General features: G+C 38.6%; 2 protein-coding genes across 2 annotated transcripts; one reads left to right on the forward strand and one right to left on the reverse strand.

Moving 5' to 3' along the window:
- Positions 1-70: 70 nt before the first annotated feature.
- LOC147134796 (uncharacterized) lies at positions 71-3,496 on the forward strand. Its single transcript, XM_086056165.1, has 3 exons — positions 71-305; positions 1,281-1,374; positions 1,907-3,496. The coding sequence occupies exons 2-3, from the start codon at positions 1,285-1,287 to the stop codon at positions 3,494-3,496; spliced, it is 1,680 nt and encodes a 559-aa protein (XP_085912291.1). The 5' UTR covers positions 71-305; positions 1,281-1,284.
- Positions 3,497-3,534: 38 nt separating this feature from the next.
- On the reverse strand, positions 3,535-12,322 carry nags (N-acetylglutamate synthase). Its single transcript, XM_086056166.1, has 9 exons — positions 12,309-12,322; positions 9,903-10,329; positions 7,798-8,078; positions 6,857-7,070; positions 6,540-6,720; positions 6,349-6,388; positions 6,120-6,251; positions 5,086-5,262; positions 3,535-4,939 (listed from the first exon to the last, which is right to left on the reverse strand). The coding sequence occupies exons 1-9, from the start codon at positions 12,320-12,322 to the stop codon at positions 4,771-4,773; spliced, it is 1,635 nt and encodes a 544-aa protein (XP_085912292.1). The 3' UTR covers positions 3,535-4,770.
- Between the last annotated feature and the right edge of the window lie 1,312 nt (positions 12,323-13,634).

Here is a 13,634-nt window from a genome sequence, read left to right on the forward strand (position 1 = left end):
AAAGGATGCGGCTTTTCGAATTACTGTGCTGCACCTATTCATTGGGGTCAGTGTTGGTCTATCAGCGAGTGGCAGATGACGAAATGTAAAGTCGTCATGACGACATTAAAATCAGAAACGACGTGATTTATAGTCAAGGTGATAAGATTAAAGTCGTCACGGTAAATTTCAAAGTAATTATAATTGGATTTATAAAGTCGTTTTGATGAGATTTAATTAACAATTGACGAGAGGATCCTGGTTAAAGTCTTAGCATTCTGCGGTCACATAGAACTCGGTTGCTCCAAGATTCACACACTCCTGTTGTAAGTTGCACTTTTGTTATTTAACTTTATTCGAAATTTCCTCTAATAGTCAAGGTTACAGTTTCCAATAGTTTGCTTTCGTACGTACTTTTATAGTTGTGGTAGTGGTGGTTATAATAGCGAGCATTAAAGATAACCAGGCAGAGGTAGCTGAACTCCCCTCAGGTAACTGTAATCTTTATCCGACATTAGAATAAATAAATAAACAAACACATAAAGAAATAAATGAATAAATATATTTTAAAAAATATGATCTATAGAGGTGGCAAATGCAGGTCCAGAAAGTAAAAACCTGTCACAAGACCACAAATGCAGGTCCAGAAAGTAAAAACCTGTCACAAAACCTGTACCAAAGTCGTGTTTCCCTATACAGCCGAGTGTATGCGGTATTGTTATCAGAAGCTCACCGTTGTAGACTGGAGGGTTAGACCTTGGGATAGTGACTTTAGACTGATTTAACAACATTTATTGTCATATTAACATAAGTGCTCTCAAATAAGTATACAGTGTGTTGCTGCTGTATTGCATGCATGCATATTTTCATTTGATTATTTTTGCTTTGTAATAATATTCTTACATCTTCCACACTGACTCACGACCTGAAATAAGTAGTAGCACTCTGCCGACAGTTGTCTTCATTGTATTTTTTTTCCTTCTACTTGATCACTAACAATTATTTTTACATGTATTAAAAATGGACCTACATAATCCAAAGCAATTGCTAAATGACTGCCGGGCGACTCCAATTAAGTCATTTTGATAGGATGCTAAAATATCCAGTGCATTTTGAGATTCACCTAGTCCAAGCAAAGAGCTCTATTTGGTATAAATAATTCGGATTGCTTCGGATATGTAATAATAAAGTTTTTATTCAAAACTATTTTTCAAATATTTGTGGAAACTCTGGAGTTTCTCTTGTACAGGCAGCCTGTATAGTTTATAGTAACCACACTGTTTTGCTTTTTATCCTGTCAGATCCATGATGGCGGACTATTCAACAGACCTTGTGATGTTTTTGAGAAGTCGGGACATCTCAGAAGACACTATCAACTTGTTTGAAGAGCAAAAGGTATTGTTCTTAACTTAAGATGAATTAGCCACACTGTCATCTTAATTATGTATCTCTGAAAGACGTCCTTAAAAAAACTGTATTTCTTTACTACGGGGTCAACTAATTTTGTAATAATATACAATTGTATGTTGTTGTTTTTAAAACTAAACTAGTATTATAATTGAGACCTATTTGCCACCGGACTGCAATTACAGTACACTATATTATTTTGATGATGTGATTAATTTAGACTTAGTGTACTGCAAACTGCAGCCATTTTGTTTCTCGGTACAATGAGGTCTTTGGTAAAGTTGGGATGTTCCATTGCAAAAGAGTCCATGTGCTTCATTGACTGAATGTCACCCACTGAAAATGTTCTTCAAAAAAATCCGAATCTATTTCTATTTCTTACTTATGTCTCAACTTTTGGGAGAGAGTTGTGGTCCAGCTACATAAGGTAGCTTCGTTTTATTAGAATCATTTTTTCCCCACATGGTTTGTTGTCCTTTCACTAATCAAATTAATGGACATATCTCTTCCATTTTCATAGGTTGACAGAGACGTCATCCTGCTAATGGAGGATGCACAGCTGGCAAATTACCTTCCATCATTTGGTGACAGGGTTGCTGTGTTCAGTTTTTGCAAGACTAAGACAAGTTCATTAAAACGAAAACAGGGTGTTTTTGAAAAACTAAGAGAGAAGCTCAAACAAAGAAGAATCGAAAATAACAGTACAGTGGAATTTTTAGATTCATCCAACAACACAGGAAGCAAAAAAAAAGTGGTGACACGAATCATTGAAATTGGATGGATTCACAATGAGAATCAAATGTCAAAACAAGTCAGAGCAAAGCAAGGCGGGGGAACAAGGAAGGTCCCAATGAATACCCGGGCAGAGTTTGATGATATTTTAAAACAAGGAAAGGCTCTTTTCTTTCCAGAAGGACGATCTAGTAAAGGTGATGTATCTGATTTTGAATTTGATGTCTGGGACTTCAAGAAAAATAGTTTCCCTAAGGGTGTTACGATTGAAAACATATACAATAGTGTCAAGCTCGCACATTTGCGCTTCTATTTAGCTACTCAACCAAAATCAATGTTGACTGAGGACGACATCAGCTGCATTAGCAATAAATCTGATCCAGATCTACTGCCAGCTCGTGGAGGGTTAACATCAGCTATGCACAGAAACGATCAGTTAGAAGTTGCAGATGTTCCTCAAGAAGATATCACTATTTATGAAGAAAGCATTGATGAATCTTCAGAGACCAGACAAACAGTTGCTAGCTCAAGTCGTTCTGTCAGCAATTTTGTCAACACGGTCAGTGATCCGATCCTTTTGAATGATAAAAACAATTCTGATCCTGTGATACGACCTGGTCCAAAACAAACTGTCGATGGTGACCTGCTCGGTGACACACTGGTCTATCGACGTGATGAGGTCCCCAAAAGAGCTTTTCGTATTTTGCCTGAAGTAAATGTAGTCTTACACCACTTGAACAGCTTCAGTGAACTGATAGAGGCCTTTTCTGATTCTGATGTCATGAGCAAAACCTTGAATGTTAGACGACTACTCCATGACAAATCTGTAGAAAGAGTTAGTGGCTCTGGCGTATTACAAGATGTCTATAGTAGTTTCTGGTTAGAGTTTTATGAACGCTGTACCGTTGGAACAACTTTCAAAGTGCCTTTTCTCAGACACGATTTCCGTGAAGCGACATGGAAAGCAATTGGACGAATTCTTCTCAAAGGATTTCAAGATTGTCGGTTCTTTCCCACCAAATTAGCCCCACCTTTTGTTGAAGAAATACTTTTTGGTTCGGTGCACAGTAACCTGACGACAAGTTTTCTTCGGTTTGTGAGCAGTCACGAGAAAGATGTCCTCCAACAGGCTCTTGATGATTTTTCATCTGTTGATGTTGACGACCTTCTTGAATTGTTGGGCTCATTTGAATGTCGAAAAAATGTCAAAGCTGCTAATCTGCCAGTTATACTGGAGGAAATATCACACAAGGAACTTGTACAGACACCCATGTTCGTGATCCACTGCTGGAGGGAGATCATTCAACCACACATGCATCTTAGTTCTGGGGAACTGACCAACATGTACAATGATCTGTGTCTGAAAATAAATCCTTGATACAGTATAAAGTACAGAACATGTATTAGTCAGCGTTGTTTTATTACTCTTTTTTTTTAAGGAGACAAATCATGTTACCAACTGTTATTTTATTGCTCTTTACTGCATCTTTAATTAGTTCACATGAAAAAGTTTACCTGTACAAACATTTTATATTTTACAATAAAACATATATAAAAGCCAGAGTTGTTGTCTTCATTTTAGGATTCTGTCTACATATTAGTTTGAAACAAATTACATTTATGATACAAAGTAGTAGTTTAAACACCAGTGTTGAGCACTCTAAAATTATGTAAGCTATTAAGCTTTGTTCAAATGTGCAAGTAATTTCTTCAGCAAGTACTGGTTTGAGTTTGTCCGCCGCCGCAGAGAGGTCTTGATCCTTTTCAGTGTGTATTCTGTGTGCTCACAAATTAGTGTTGTTCATAATGTGTGCTAAGTATCCAGTTAAAAAGGAAGTCAACCCAAACTTATTTTTCCAGAATATGTACTATGCAGGCCCACTAGTTGACACAAGGTATTCTGATTAATATTGTGTTTGTGCAATATGAGCAATCCACCCATTTTTAGTTATATCAGGGGGGCGGCCATTTTGTCACTTCTGTCAACTGAAAATAACATCACAGTTGCTCAAGGCTCAGGTAACAACCAATCATGGCTTGAGCTGTGATTGGATTCAATCAAAGACACATTTATATGTGACCAGGACACATATAATCTTGTCTTTTGAATCCTCCGCATTACAAGCACACAACTGTCATGTCATGTCATTTTCCAAACCGCTTATCCTATACAGGGTCGCGGGGAGTTGCTGGAGCCTATCCCAGCTGTCAACGGGCGAAGGCAGACTACACCCCGGACTGGTCGCCAGCCAGTCGCAGAGCACACAACTGCTAGAAGAGAATTGGCGTTGGCTGATTCGGACTGTGACTTTGGTCATATGCACATTCATCAAGAGTTAACCAACATTTCAAGTAAAATTGATACAAAGTAGCCCATCAGGAAAAAAATAGCATTTCCTCATCATATAAATCCTTCCCTTTGCCTTGAGAGCTAAGCGGATCACTGAGGAAAAGCCCGCTAAAAATAGGAAATAATTTATAGCTGTCCCAATTCTCAAGACCTCAAGTTCAGATTTCAGTATGCTCGATAAGAAAACTCAAGGGAACTTTTTAAAAAGAAAATCCAGTAACTCTGTTTTTATGCCAACAATCTTAAAGTGAAAAGGAACCCACTGTGTAAAGAAGGTAAGATCAATCAGTTGCAGAAGTGTTTCATGATGCCTTCAGAATTTGGGTTGGTGAGAGAGGGGCCGTTTGAAAAGAGTCAGGAAGATTCTTAGCATACTCCACGAGCTCATATGACTCCCGAATGTCTGTAAGGCCGCACCAGAACACGATCCATTCCCCATTCGCAAAGCTCCCTTCACAATGTTTGAAGTACCTGGACAGACAGACAGAAAGAAAGACAATTGTGAACGCCAGGAAATGGTCAACCATCCGTCTTTGAAGACAATCTTGAAATATGTAATTAGAGCTGTATCAACACACACTTTGTCATTATGAGTAGCTTTTTTTTGTATGTTTTACCAGGGATTCACTTTGTTGTTGGTTTTGGACCTCCAGAAGAGTTTCCCCAGGTCTTGTCTGATACACTCCCACATGATGTGGCCGGTGCCCTGGCCCTGCTCAGTGCTGCTCACCACCAGTTTATCCAGATAGGGCGTGTTCGCCACTTCCATGGTGACAATGGCCGCAGCTGTGTAGCTGAACACAAACAAAGACTGAGATTTCTGTCTTGACAAATGTTCTGCAGTTGCGTTCCTTTACTTAACCATCTCAAACTTTTAAAGCCTCCTACTAAGATGAAATGTTCACTGCACACTTGCACTTGTGCACAACGGGAGCTCGACAAAACTTAAAAAGTGCACTTTTTATAAATATTGTGCTTTGCTGTTTCTGGTTGACCCTTTGCAAATGTTTGCTGTGCATTAAGGCATATTTTTTTTCTTTGTGTCATTATCTTTGCCCAATGTGTGTCTATTGGCAGTAAATCACACACATTATGGCTCGTTGGACCCATCATGGACATACACATGTGTTTTTTGCCATAAAAGTGAAATATATCAATATACAAGTATACTTTTCAGTTCTTATGTATTTTTCTAAGCTAAACTAATGAATTACTACCAATCAAGCCACACATGTTAACTTAGCCTTTCTTTAATGTATCGAAAGAAACGTATAGAAAACTATTCATGTTGGTGTAAATATACTGTAATGTTCCCATAGTTGGTTACCAAATGTCTTGGTAAGATTATTAATTGTGACTAATGGAGAAGTAATGGTTCTGTAAATTTGATCGAGACCTTTATATCGTCACTGTCCTGTGAAAAACACTTATCTCCAATTTTGGAAACTTTTTAAATTTTCACTTTAATGTGATTTCTGTAATATATGATGGGAAACGTGATTCAGGTAAAAATAAGAAAATGAAAAAAAAATGGAGATATGTGTTTTTCACATGACAGCGACGATATAGAGCTTGTATTACAGAAAATATGGGAATGAAGGTCCCCCTTAATTTCCATACATAATTGGGATACTAAAAAAGTATCACTCACCCTTCAGAGAGATAAACCGAATGCAGCCGCCCTCTGAGAGAGTCAATGTAATCTCGCTTCAGAGTTTTGTCAAATGTTTTGTTGATGAGAGCTAAAAGACGATCCACATCAATCCCATCAAAGGAAGTGTACCTGCAAAAAATTAAAAAAAAAAAACACTCAATGCAAATATGCGTCATAGAAATTGTGATTTTTTTTCAACTGGACAAACATCCTATGAGCTTTTTACCGGTTTATGGGGTCTCTGTTTTTAAATAGTGATCCGGATCCTAAAATAGAAGGACATTGACACTCAGACACAGTATACAGCAATTTAAAAGTGACTAGAGGGAGGAGTAACTAAAATAACCAGTCTCAGTATGCATGTGAGCACTGTGCACGTGTTAAAAAAAAAAACAACAACTGTGAGCCAGTCAGCACCTCTGTGACTGAACAGCTCTGTCAGCAGTGTGTCAGCAGACGTGATCACTGCAGAGGACTCGGTAGGCAGACGGTTAAGCAGTTTGGCTATACCAGCCACTCTGTGACGCTCTTTTGCACTTAGCCATGGTACCATGGACAGATGAGGCAAGTCGCCAGGCAACGACACCGTACCCAATACCTGTGAAACAAACAGTCTCCGGTAACGTCAAGTCATATGTCAGGACTCTTAACTTTTTCCACACCACACTAATTAAATTTATAACAAGTAGAGTATATAACAAAAGAAGCTTAATGGGAAAGGTTTACAGTCATGCCTTGTTTTGCTGGTTCCGCAGGCCTCCCATGTTGGTCAAGAACATGACTTTGTGGGGCTGCAAAGCATGAGAAATGGCCGCCGTAACTTCCATTGAGTCCAAAACGACAGCGCGACCTTGCTCGTCCCTCCCCACCGGGCAAACCAAAGGAATCATCCCACAGTTGAGACTCCACTGGAGGAGGCTGGTATCGACGGAAAGGGATGGCAGAGCACTGCAATGACAGAAGGGTTAGGGATGAGATTGGCAAGAAAAATCATTCATTGTCAACATAGTCAATTAATTATTAACTCATTCACTACTATTGACGTATTTATTTGTCTTTTCACAGTCAGCCATTCAATCCTAGGAACTTATTTATATTTTTTTCAATTTTTTTAATTGAGCAAAAGAGGGTCTGAAAATGTCTGGCAGTGATTTAATTATTATTATGGCTACATTTTTTTTATACATCACTGGTTATCTAACATTACTGTGGATTCTTAAAAACTTACTGGTGTGCTCATGTGACTTTGACAAATCAAAAAGAGCCGAGAGGTAAAGCTAATGCCATAAGGCAAACAACAGCGGCTTGGAATCGCTTTTCAGACTGAGCTAAATCTCCATTTATCCATCCATCCATCCATCCATCCATCCATCCATCCATCCATCCATCCATCCATCCATCCATCCATTTTCTATGCCGCTTTTCCAAAATAGGGTTGCGACCTCTGCAACTGTCTTTCAACTGAAGTTTGTGAAGCTGCTTCCTTGGATATAAAAACCAAAAATCCTTCAGCATGATCTGTTTACTAGAATGCCCCTTTACTATGCATTCCTGGGTTCGTTCATTCATTCATCATTCCTTTTTGTTAAAACCTTTCCAGTTTGCCTCTACTCAAACTGGCACCAAATAGAAATGTTACTACCTAATGGACTTTGAAGAACCTATTTTTCCTCACCCGCTTCCACGTGGAGCTTTTTGCAGCATTAAGAAGGCTTCAGCTGAGAAAAATGGTAGAACAGTTGCCGACTGTTGTTGCAAAGCCTCCGTCAGTTGCTGACTTTGCTCCACAAGTCCCCTGGAATTCGGAGACTCCCCAGCTGGTCGGGCGTCCTCGGTTGTGTCACACCGTGACATGCCCATAACCACTACAGGCTTCATGTCCATTCGCTGTAGGAATGAGAGCCCAAAGGCCAGACTGTGAACCTTTTCCGTGCTGTCAAACACTGAACTGTCCACCTAGAAGAGAGAGAGTATTTTTTAAATCATCTGGAAATACAACATTATTATTTGATATACATTTATGTTATATAGTGTTTCGACAAAGGGTTTAGTGATTATTTATCGTGGTAATGAGTGAATGTCCTTAAACTTCTGGTGTTGGTCCATGATTTTCTGGTAGATTTTGGACCTTAAACTGTGACGTCACCATAGAATGAGGAACATCATCTCATGTCACTCGACCTCATTTCAACCAGCATTACAGGATTAATTCTTGCTTGTTTGTTTTGTTTTATGTAAGAAGGATGGGATAAAGAAACGCTGCCCACGTAGTTACTATGAAGCAAGCAGTTTTAAATGTTGCTGATGTTCATGTTGCCTACTATTTATTATAATTTTTATCTTAACTCATTCACTGCCAAAAACATTTTTACACGTTTTTTTTACAGTCCAGCCTTTCAATCCCAGGAATTTATTTATATTTTTTCCTATTTTTTTTTTTTCAAACATTAAGGTAAAAGAGGAGAGAAAAGGCCTGGTAGTTATATTAAAAATGAAAGACCAGTTGACATACAACATGTCCCCATAGTTTTCACGTTTGACTTGAAGGCTGCAAAAGCTAATTAGTGTCGCAGACCAAAAGTATGATGTCTGAACACATTCCAAAGAAACGCCTTACAGTTTTTCTTGATTGATTGTTGCAGAGCAATTTTGTTTTGTTCAAGAGACTCATGTAGAAACAAATTAAACTCAGAACAAATGAATGAAATGTATTACGTATTATACCTTTGCATGTATGAAATATATGTATTTATATAACATGTATGACAGGTTTGTGCTTACACAAAACGCAACCACAACCCTGACTTTATTGTTGTATATTGTGTAAAAATGTTCACTTTTCGAATAGCATAACAATGTTCAAGTAATCAACTTATTCAATGATTTCTCATTTGTAAAAAAAAAAAAAAAAATTGTAAGAACGATATTGCCAGTTTCACAAGCTTCAATTGTGGAATTGAATGAACTAAAGCTATTTTTTAAAAAATATTATTTTCAGTCTTTTTCTTAGTTTGCGCATTGATTATGCAATGTAGAGAATATGTTTTAATTACAGATTTCATCCAGCATTCATGCCATGATGGTTGGAGATAATCACCGGTCACCATTTGAATGACCAAGCAGAAGTCCTGTTCTGTTGAGTGAGATTTGGTGCTATTTATGGATTTATTTTGGCAGCGTTCTAAATCCACACACCAAAATAAATAAAAATAATACATTAGGCCTACTCATATTGTTGTAGTATAGGGAAGTATAAGACCCTGTGTAACTGCAACTAAGATATGTCTGCCATTTAGTGGCGATTGGTGATATTACAACTTAAAACAGTGGACTCCTGCAAATTCACAGATTTTTTTTCAATATTTTTTCATATTTGGGATATTTCCTAGTTTTCATGTAATTTTCTTGACATTTAGAATGGGCTGTCAGCGGAAGTGGTTACGTGTGTTTCCTCATGTGCACCACGTGCCGGTGCATTTTTATAGCAGGGGAATACTGTAATTACTCAACTGTTACATAGTACATAATCATCCGATTGTTGTTAGACGAATGTACAGGTAACAGCACTAATTATATCTCATTAAGTCTGATCAATGTTCGCGCTTCTCATTCAATTATGTATAATTCAAGTAAAGCAGATTCAGTTCAAGTGTCACTCAAACAATCATCTGGTAATTGGCACAACCTCATATCATCATGTCATTTTCATTCATTTCGTCTGCACTTTCTCTGGTCTAATTGGATGATTATTAGACACACGCCACGCGTACGGCAGCACACCTCCATAACTGCAAAAGGAGACGAAGTCGCTCTCTGGAATTGGGTCAGCCAGTACCGGGCTTCCCTGGGGTCTCCACCAACTTGGCTGAGAAAAGCCTTCACATCCCGGTATATCACGTTGTCTTTGGCCCGGCCTGAGTCGAAGAAATGACGAGCCGCGTTCTTTCCTGTCACGCCGGACGCGCTGGAGGTCGACGCACGCCGCGGGGAACCCATCCCCCTCGGTCGCAAGCCTTTTGTCATTGCCAGGGGGGGCGTTTTTGATAGGAATTTACCAGCCATGGACACTACTCGGCATCCGGACTGTGCTCTCCTCTCTTTACGTTGGCCGTGCAGTTTGATGGTGGGAGATTTCCTGGGGCCGCCCACTGGCAAGCGCCCACGGACGTACTTGGGTGGGGGTGAATGGCGCTTTGTCCAAAAGAAGCTGTCAAATAAAGACACATTATAGTGCGTGGGAGCTGAGTCAGCGCACCATTGTCATTTGCTCCTCACGCATGTTTCGAGAAAAAAGGTCGGGATCAATCGCTTGTAAACGGTGTCCTCGATTTACGTACGAACGTTTCGAAGGTACGAACGGCGCGCAATGAGCAAGTTCGCGCACAAAAAGGCGCGGTCAGCTACCTTTGTACTTATTGTTTTTCATTGGATTTTTTTATAATGATTTCCTAGGTGTGTTTTGCTAACATATTTACTTTAATTACAGGGTTTGATGCCTTTCTTTAGGGCACCTCTGTAGTCTTCGGCAAGCCATCCAGCGCCATAAGTCCAGCCTTTACTAAACTTCACTTACCCACACAGTGCCTTGACCTCAGCCTGCAAGAGTTGAAACTGTAAGCTATTCTTTTTTTGTTGTTGTTGTTGTTGTTGAGAAAAAATATCTATAGGCCTATGTAATATTCCATGTGTAGGCCTACTTTGTGTTTTCCACTTTTTCCCCCCTATCGCTGTCTGTCATCTGCACAGACATCTGCCCCTGAGACATCATCCACATGTGGCTGCGCACACTCTCACGTACACAATCTTCAGGAAGTCATTAGGGCACGTGGGATCAAAGAACTTTTATTTAGTCATTATTTTTTATTTATTTTTATTTTTTTATGTTTTTATTATTATTATTTTTTTTCAAAAACGAAAAAAAAATGCAAACGTCCCGTGGAACATACAATATAGGTCTCGTGATACAAAAGTGACTCTGACAGCACTTCTGCAGCATTCCAAAATTATTTTTATTATTTTAGGATACTGTTGATTTGTTTACACGAAAACGCTTTAAGTGTGTCATTTATGTTAGATTATTTTCACGAACTTTGTTGTTGTTCCTATCTATCAACACACCTATTGCCTGCGATCTGAATTTGTGTTTGGAAAAAAAAGGTAAGTGATCTGTAGAGGGCAGTAGACACCTTTGGGCTCGTTACGTAAATGTGGGTATGGGCTTGTTTTGGGAATGTTTAATAAATGCGTAATGCCAGACACAGGGGGTTAACAGTATTCGCCTTCTGTGGCTAAATAGAAGTACTATGAATACTGCTAAAAATGGAAATATTGACTCGACTCCTGTTCTGAAGTTTTAAAAAAGGTACCTATAAGTACAAATATAAAAATTCAAAATGTTTTCCCTGTCAGTTATACGCAATACCAGTTTTGATAGCTTGGCACAACATCAAAAAACCTCTAAAACAAAGTATTTCTTTTGCTTTGCCAACATTGTGAACTGAGTAACACAACGTTGTTAGATTAGTTAATCATAACAGCTGGTACAAGAACACCAAGCTCAAGGTTTTTAGGCTTGGCACATGCATTTCCTACGAATCATTGTTGGAGCCAACAACATGAATAAAAATATCTTAAAGTGGGAATCAACCCAAATATATTTTTTTCAACAATATGTTCTATGCTGGCCCGCTAGTAGAAACAAGCCATTCTAATAAATGTGTTTGTAGAGTAAGAGTTAATCCACCCGTTTTAGCCATCTCTGGGGGCGGCCATTTTGTCACTTCTGTCGACTGAAAATGACATCACAGTTGCTCAGGGCTCAGGTAACGACCAATCACAGCTTACCTGGTTTCTGAAGCTGAGCCATGATTGCTCGTTACCTGAGCCCTGAGCAACTTCTATGTTATTGTCAGTCGACACGAGTGACAAAATGGCTGCCCCCAGAGATGGCTAAAAACAGGTGGATGAACTCTTACTCCAAAAATGCAATATTTATCAGAATGCTGTGTTTCAACTAGTAGAACATATTCTTGAAAAAAAATGTTTGTTTTGACTTCCACTTTAAATAAGGTCATGGATGGGGATAGCTAGCTTCTCTGAATCTGTTCATGTTCCTCCATGTTGCTGTTTTTACTGTCTTCTAAGACCACAAGATCTCCATCATTCAAGATCTCAACCTGACTTTACCTCAGGTGTGTCATCGTCCTTGGAGGTTGATAAAAGTGACAAACCAATTTTGACAAGTAGAATAAGGAGTAGAGAGGAGGTGAAAGTACAGCTCTATTTTCAAACGTAGGGAATATTAAAAGTAAAAAGTCATCTGAAGAATAAATACTCAAGTAAAGTACAGATACTTTTAAAACTTAAGTAAAGTAACGAGGCATTCCACCACCACTGCAGCATCACATTTCATAATCAAGTACCATTTACTAGACTGAATGTTATTTTGTTTACTTTAATTTTATAAATGAGGTAGTTGAAAAACAAACTTTCCTTACCAAAATTAGAATGGCCGACCACTTTACTTTTTCTTTTCTTTTGCTTCCAAACTGTGATATTTATGATAACTGAAATCAGTAATGAAAGCAAAAAGGTCTCCTTGGTAACTTACCATGAATACTATAATTTTGGCATCCAAGTGAACAAAGGAAAGTACCTAGGATGTCAGTCCAATGTAATCTTCAGTTCAACAATGTGGTTTATTTAGTAACGCCAATAAAATTAAAGACAACATGTTGAGCAAATATAGGTGTGAATGTAAAATGTTGCATTTTTCACTAAACATGACAACATGGCTGACAGCTGGCATCTGCATAGACCCTCGGCAGTGCCACCGTGCCAGTCTGGTGCAACACGGAGCCTTGAAACGTGCAATTAAGTCAGCCACAATGAAAGATTTGGACTAAGAATCAGAAATTGTGTGTGGGGTGGAGATGAAACTTTTATTTTGCTGATTTGGTGGGCTACTTATGAGTGTGGTCAATGTGTGTGTTTACACCTGCTAATGTTGCACAAAGAATTGACTGTAAATATCAGAATAACAGAAGTTTTATAATGACAGCAGTCCTTGAAAAAAAAAAAATGTTTCTGTTTTCATTGCATACCATGGGAGGGAAGTGTTTTAAAGACAAACTTGTTTGAGGTCAGCCAGTGTCCTGGAGCAAATTGTTCCTTTGCACTATTATATCCAGTATGTCGAAGTTATATGTGCAAGCTTACTGCAGAATTGCTTGAAGGTTCAAAGAACAGTCGCTTCTGTCATAAGACCATTTGGAGTCAGTTTATATTGCTTAAATTATAGATTCAATTTAGTTTTTAAAATGAAGGACAGCTGATATACACACACCATATTCACATGTTATTCACGTTTGACTTTGCACGTTGGAAGTGTCACCAGCCAACGGTATGGTGTCTGAACACATTCCGAACAAAATGCGGCATTAGAGTTTTTCTTGATTGATTGTTGTAGAGCAAGTTTGTTTTGCTCAAGGGACTCATGCGGACATAAATATA

This window comes from Filicampus tigris, chromosome 16, assembly GCF_054856515.1.
Source record: "Filicampus tigris isolate MCC_2025a chromosome 16, RoL_Ftig_1.0, whole genome shotgun sequence".
NCBI classification, from domain to species: Eukaryota; Metazoa; Chordata; class Actinopteri; order Syngnathiformes; family Syngnathidae; genus Filicampus; species Filicampus tigris.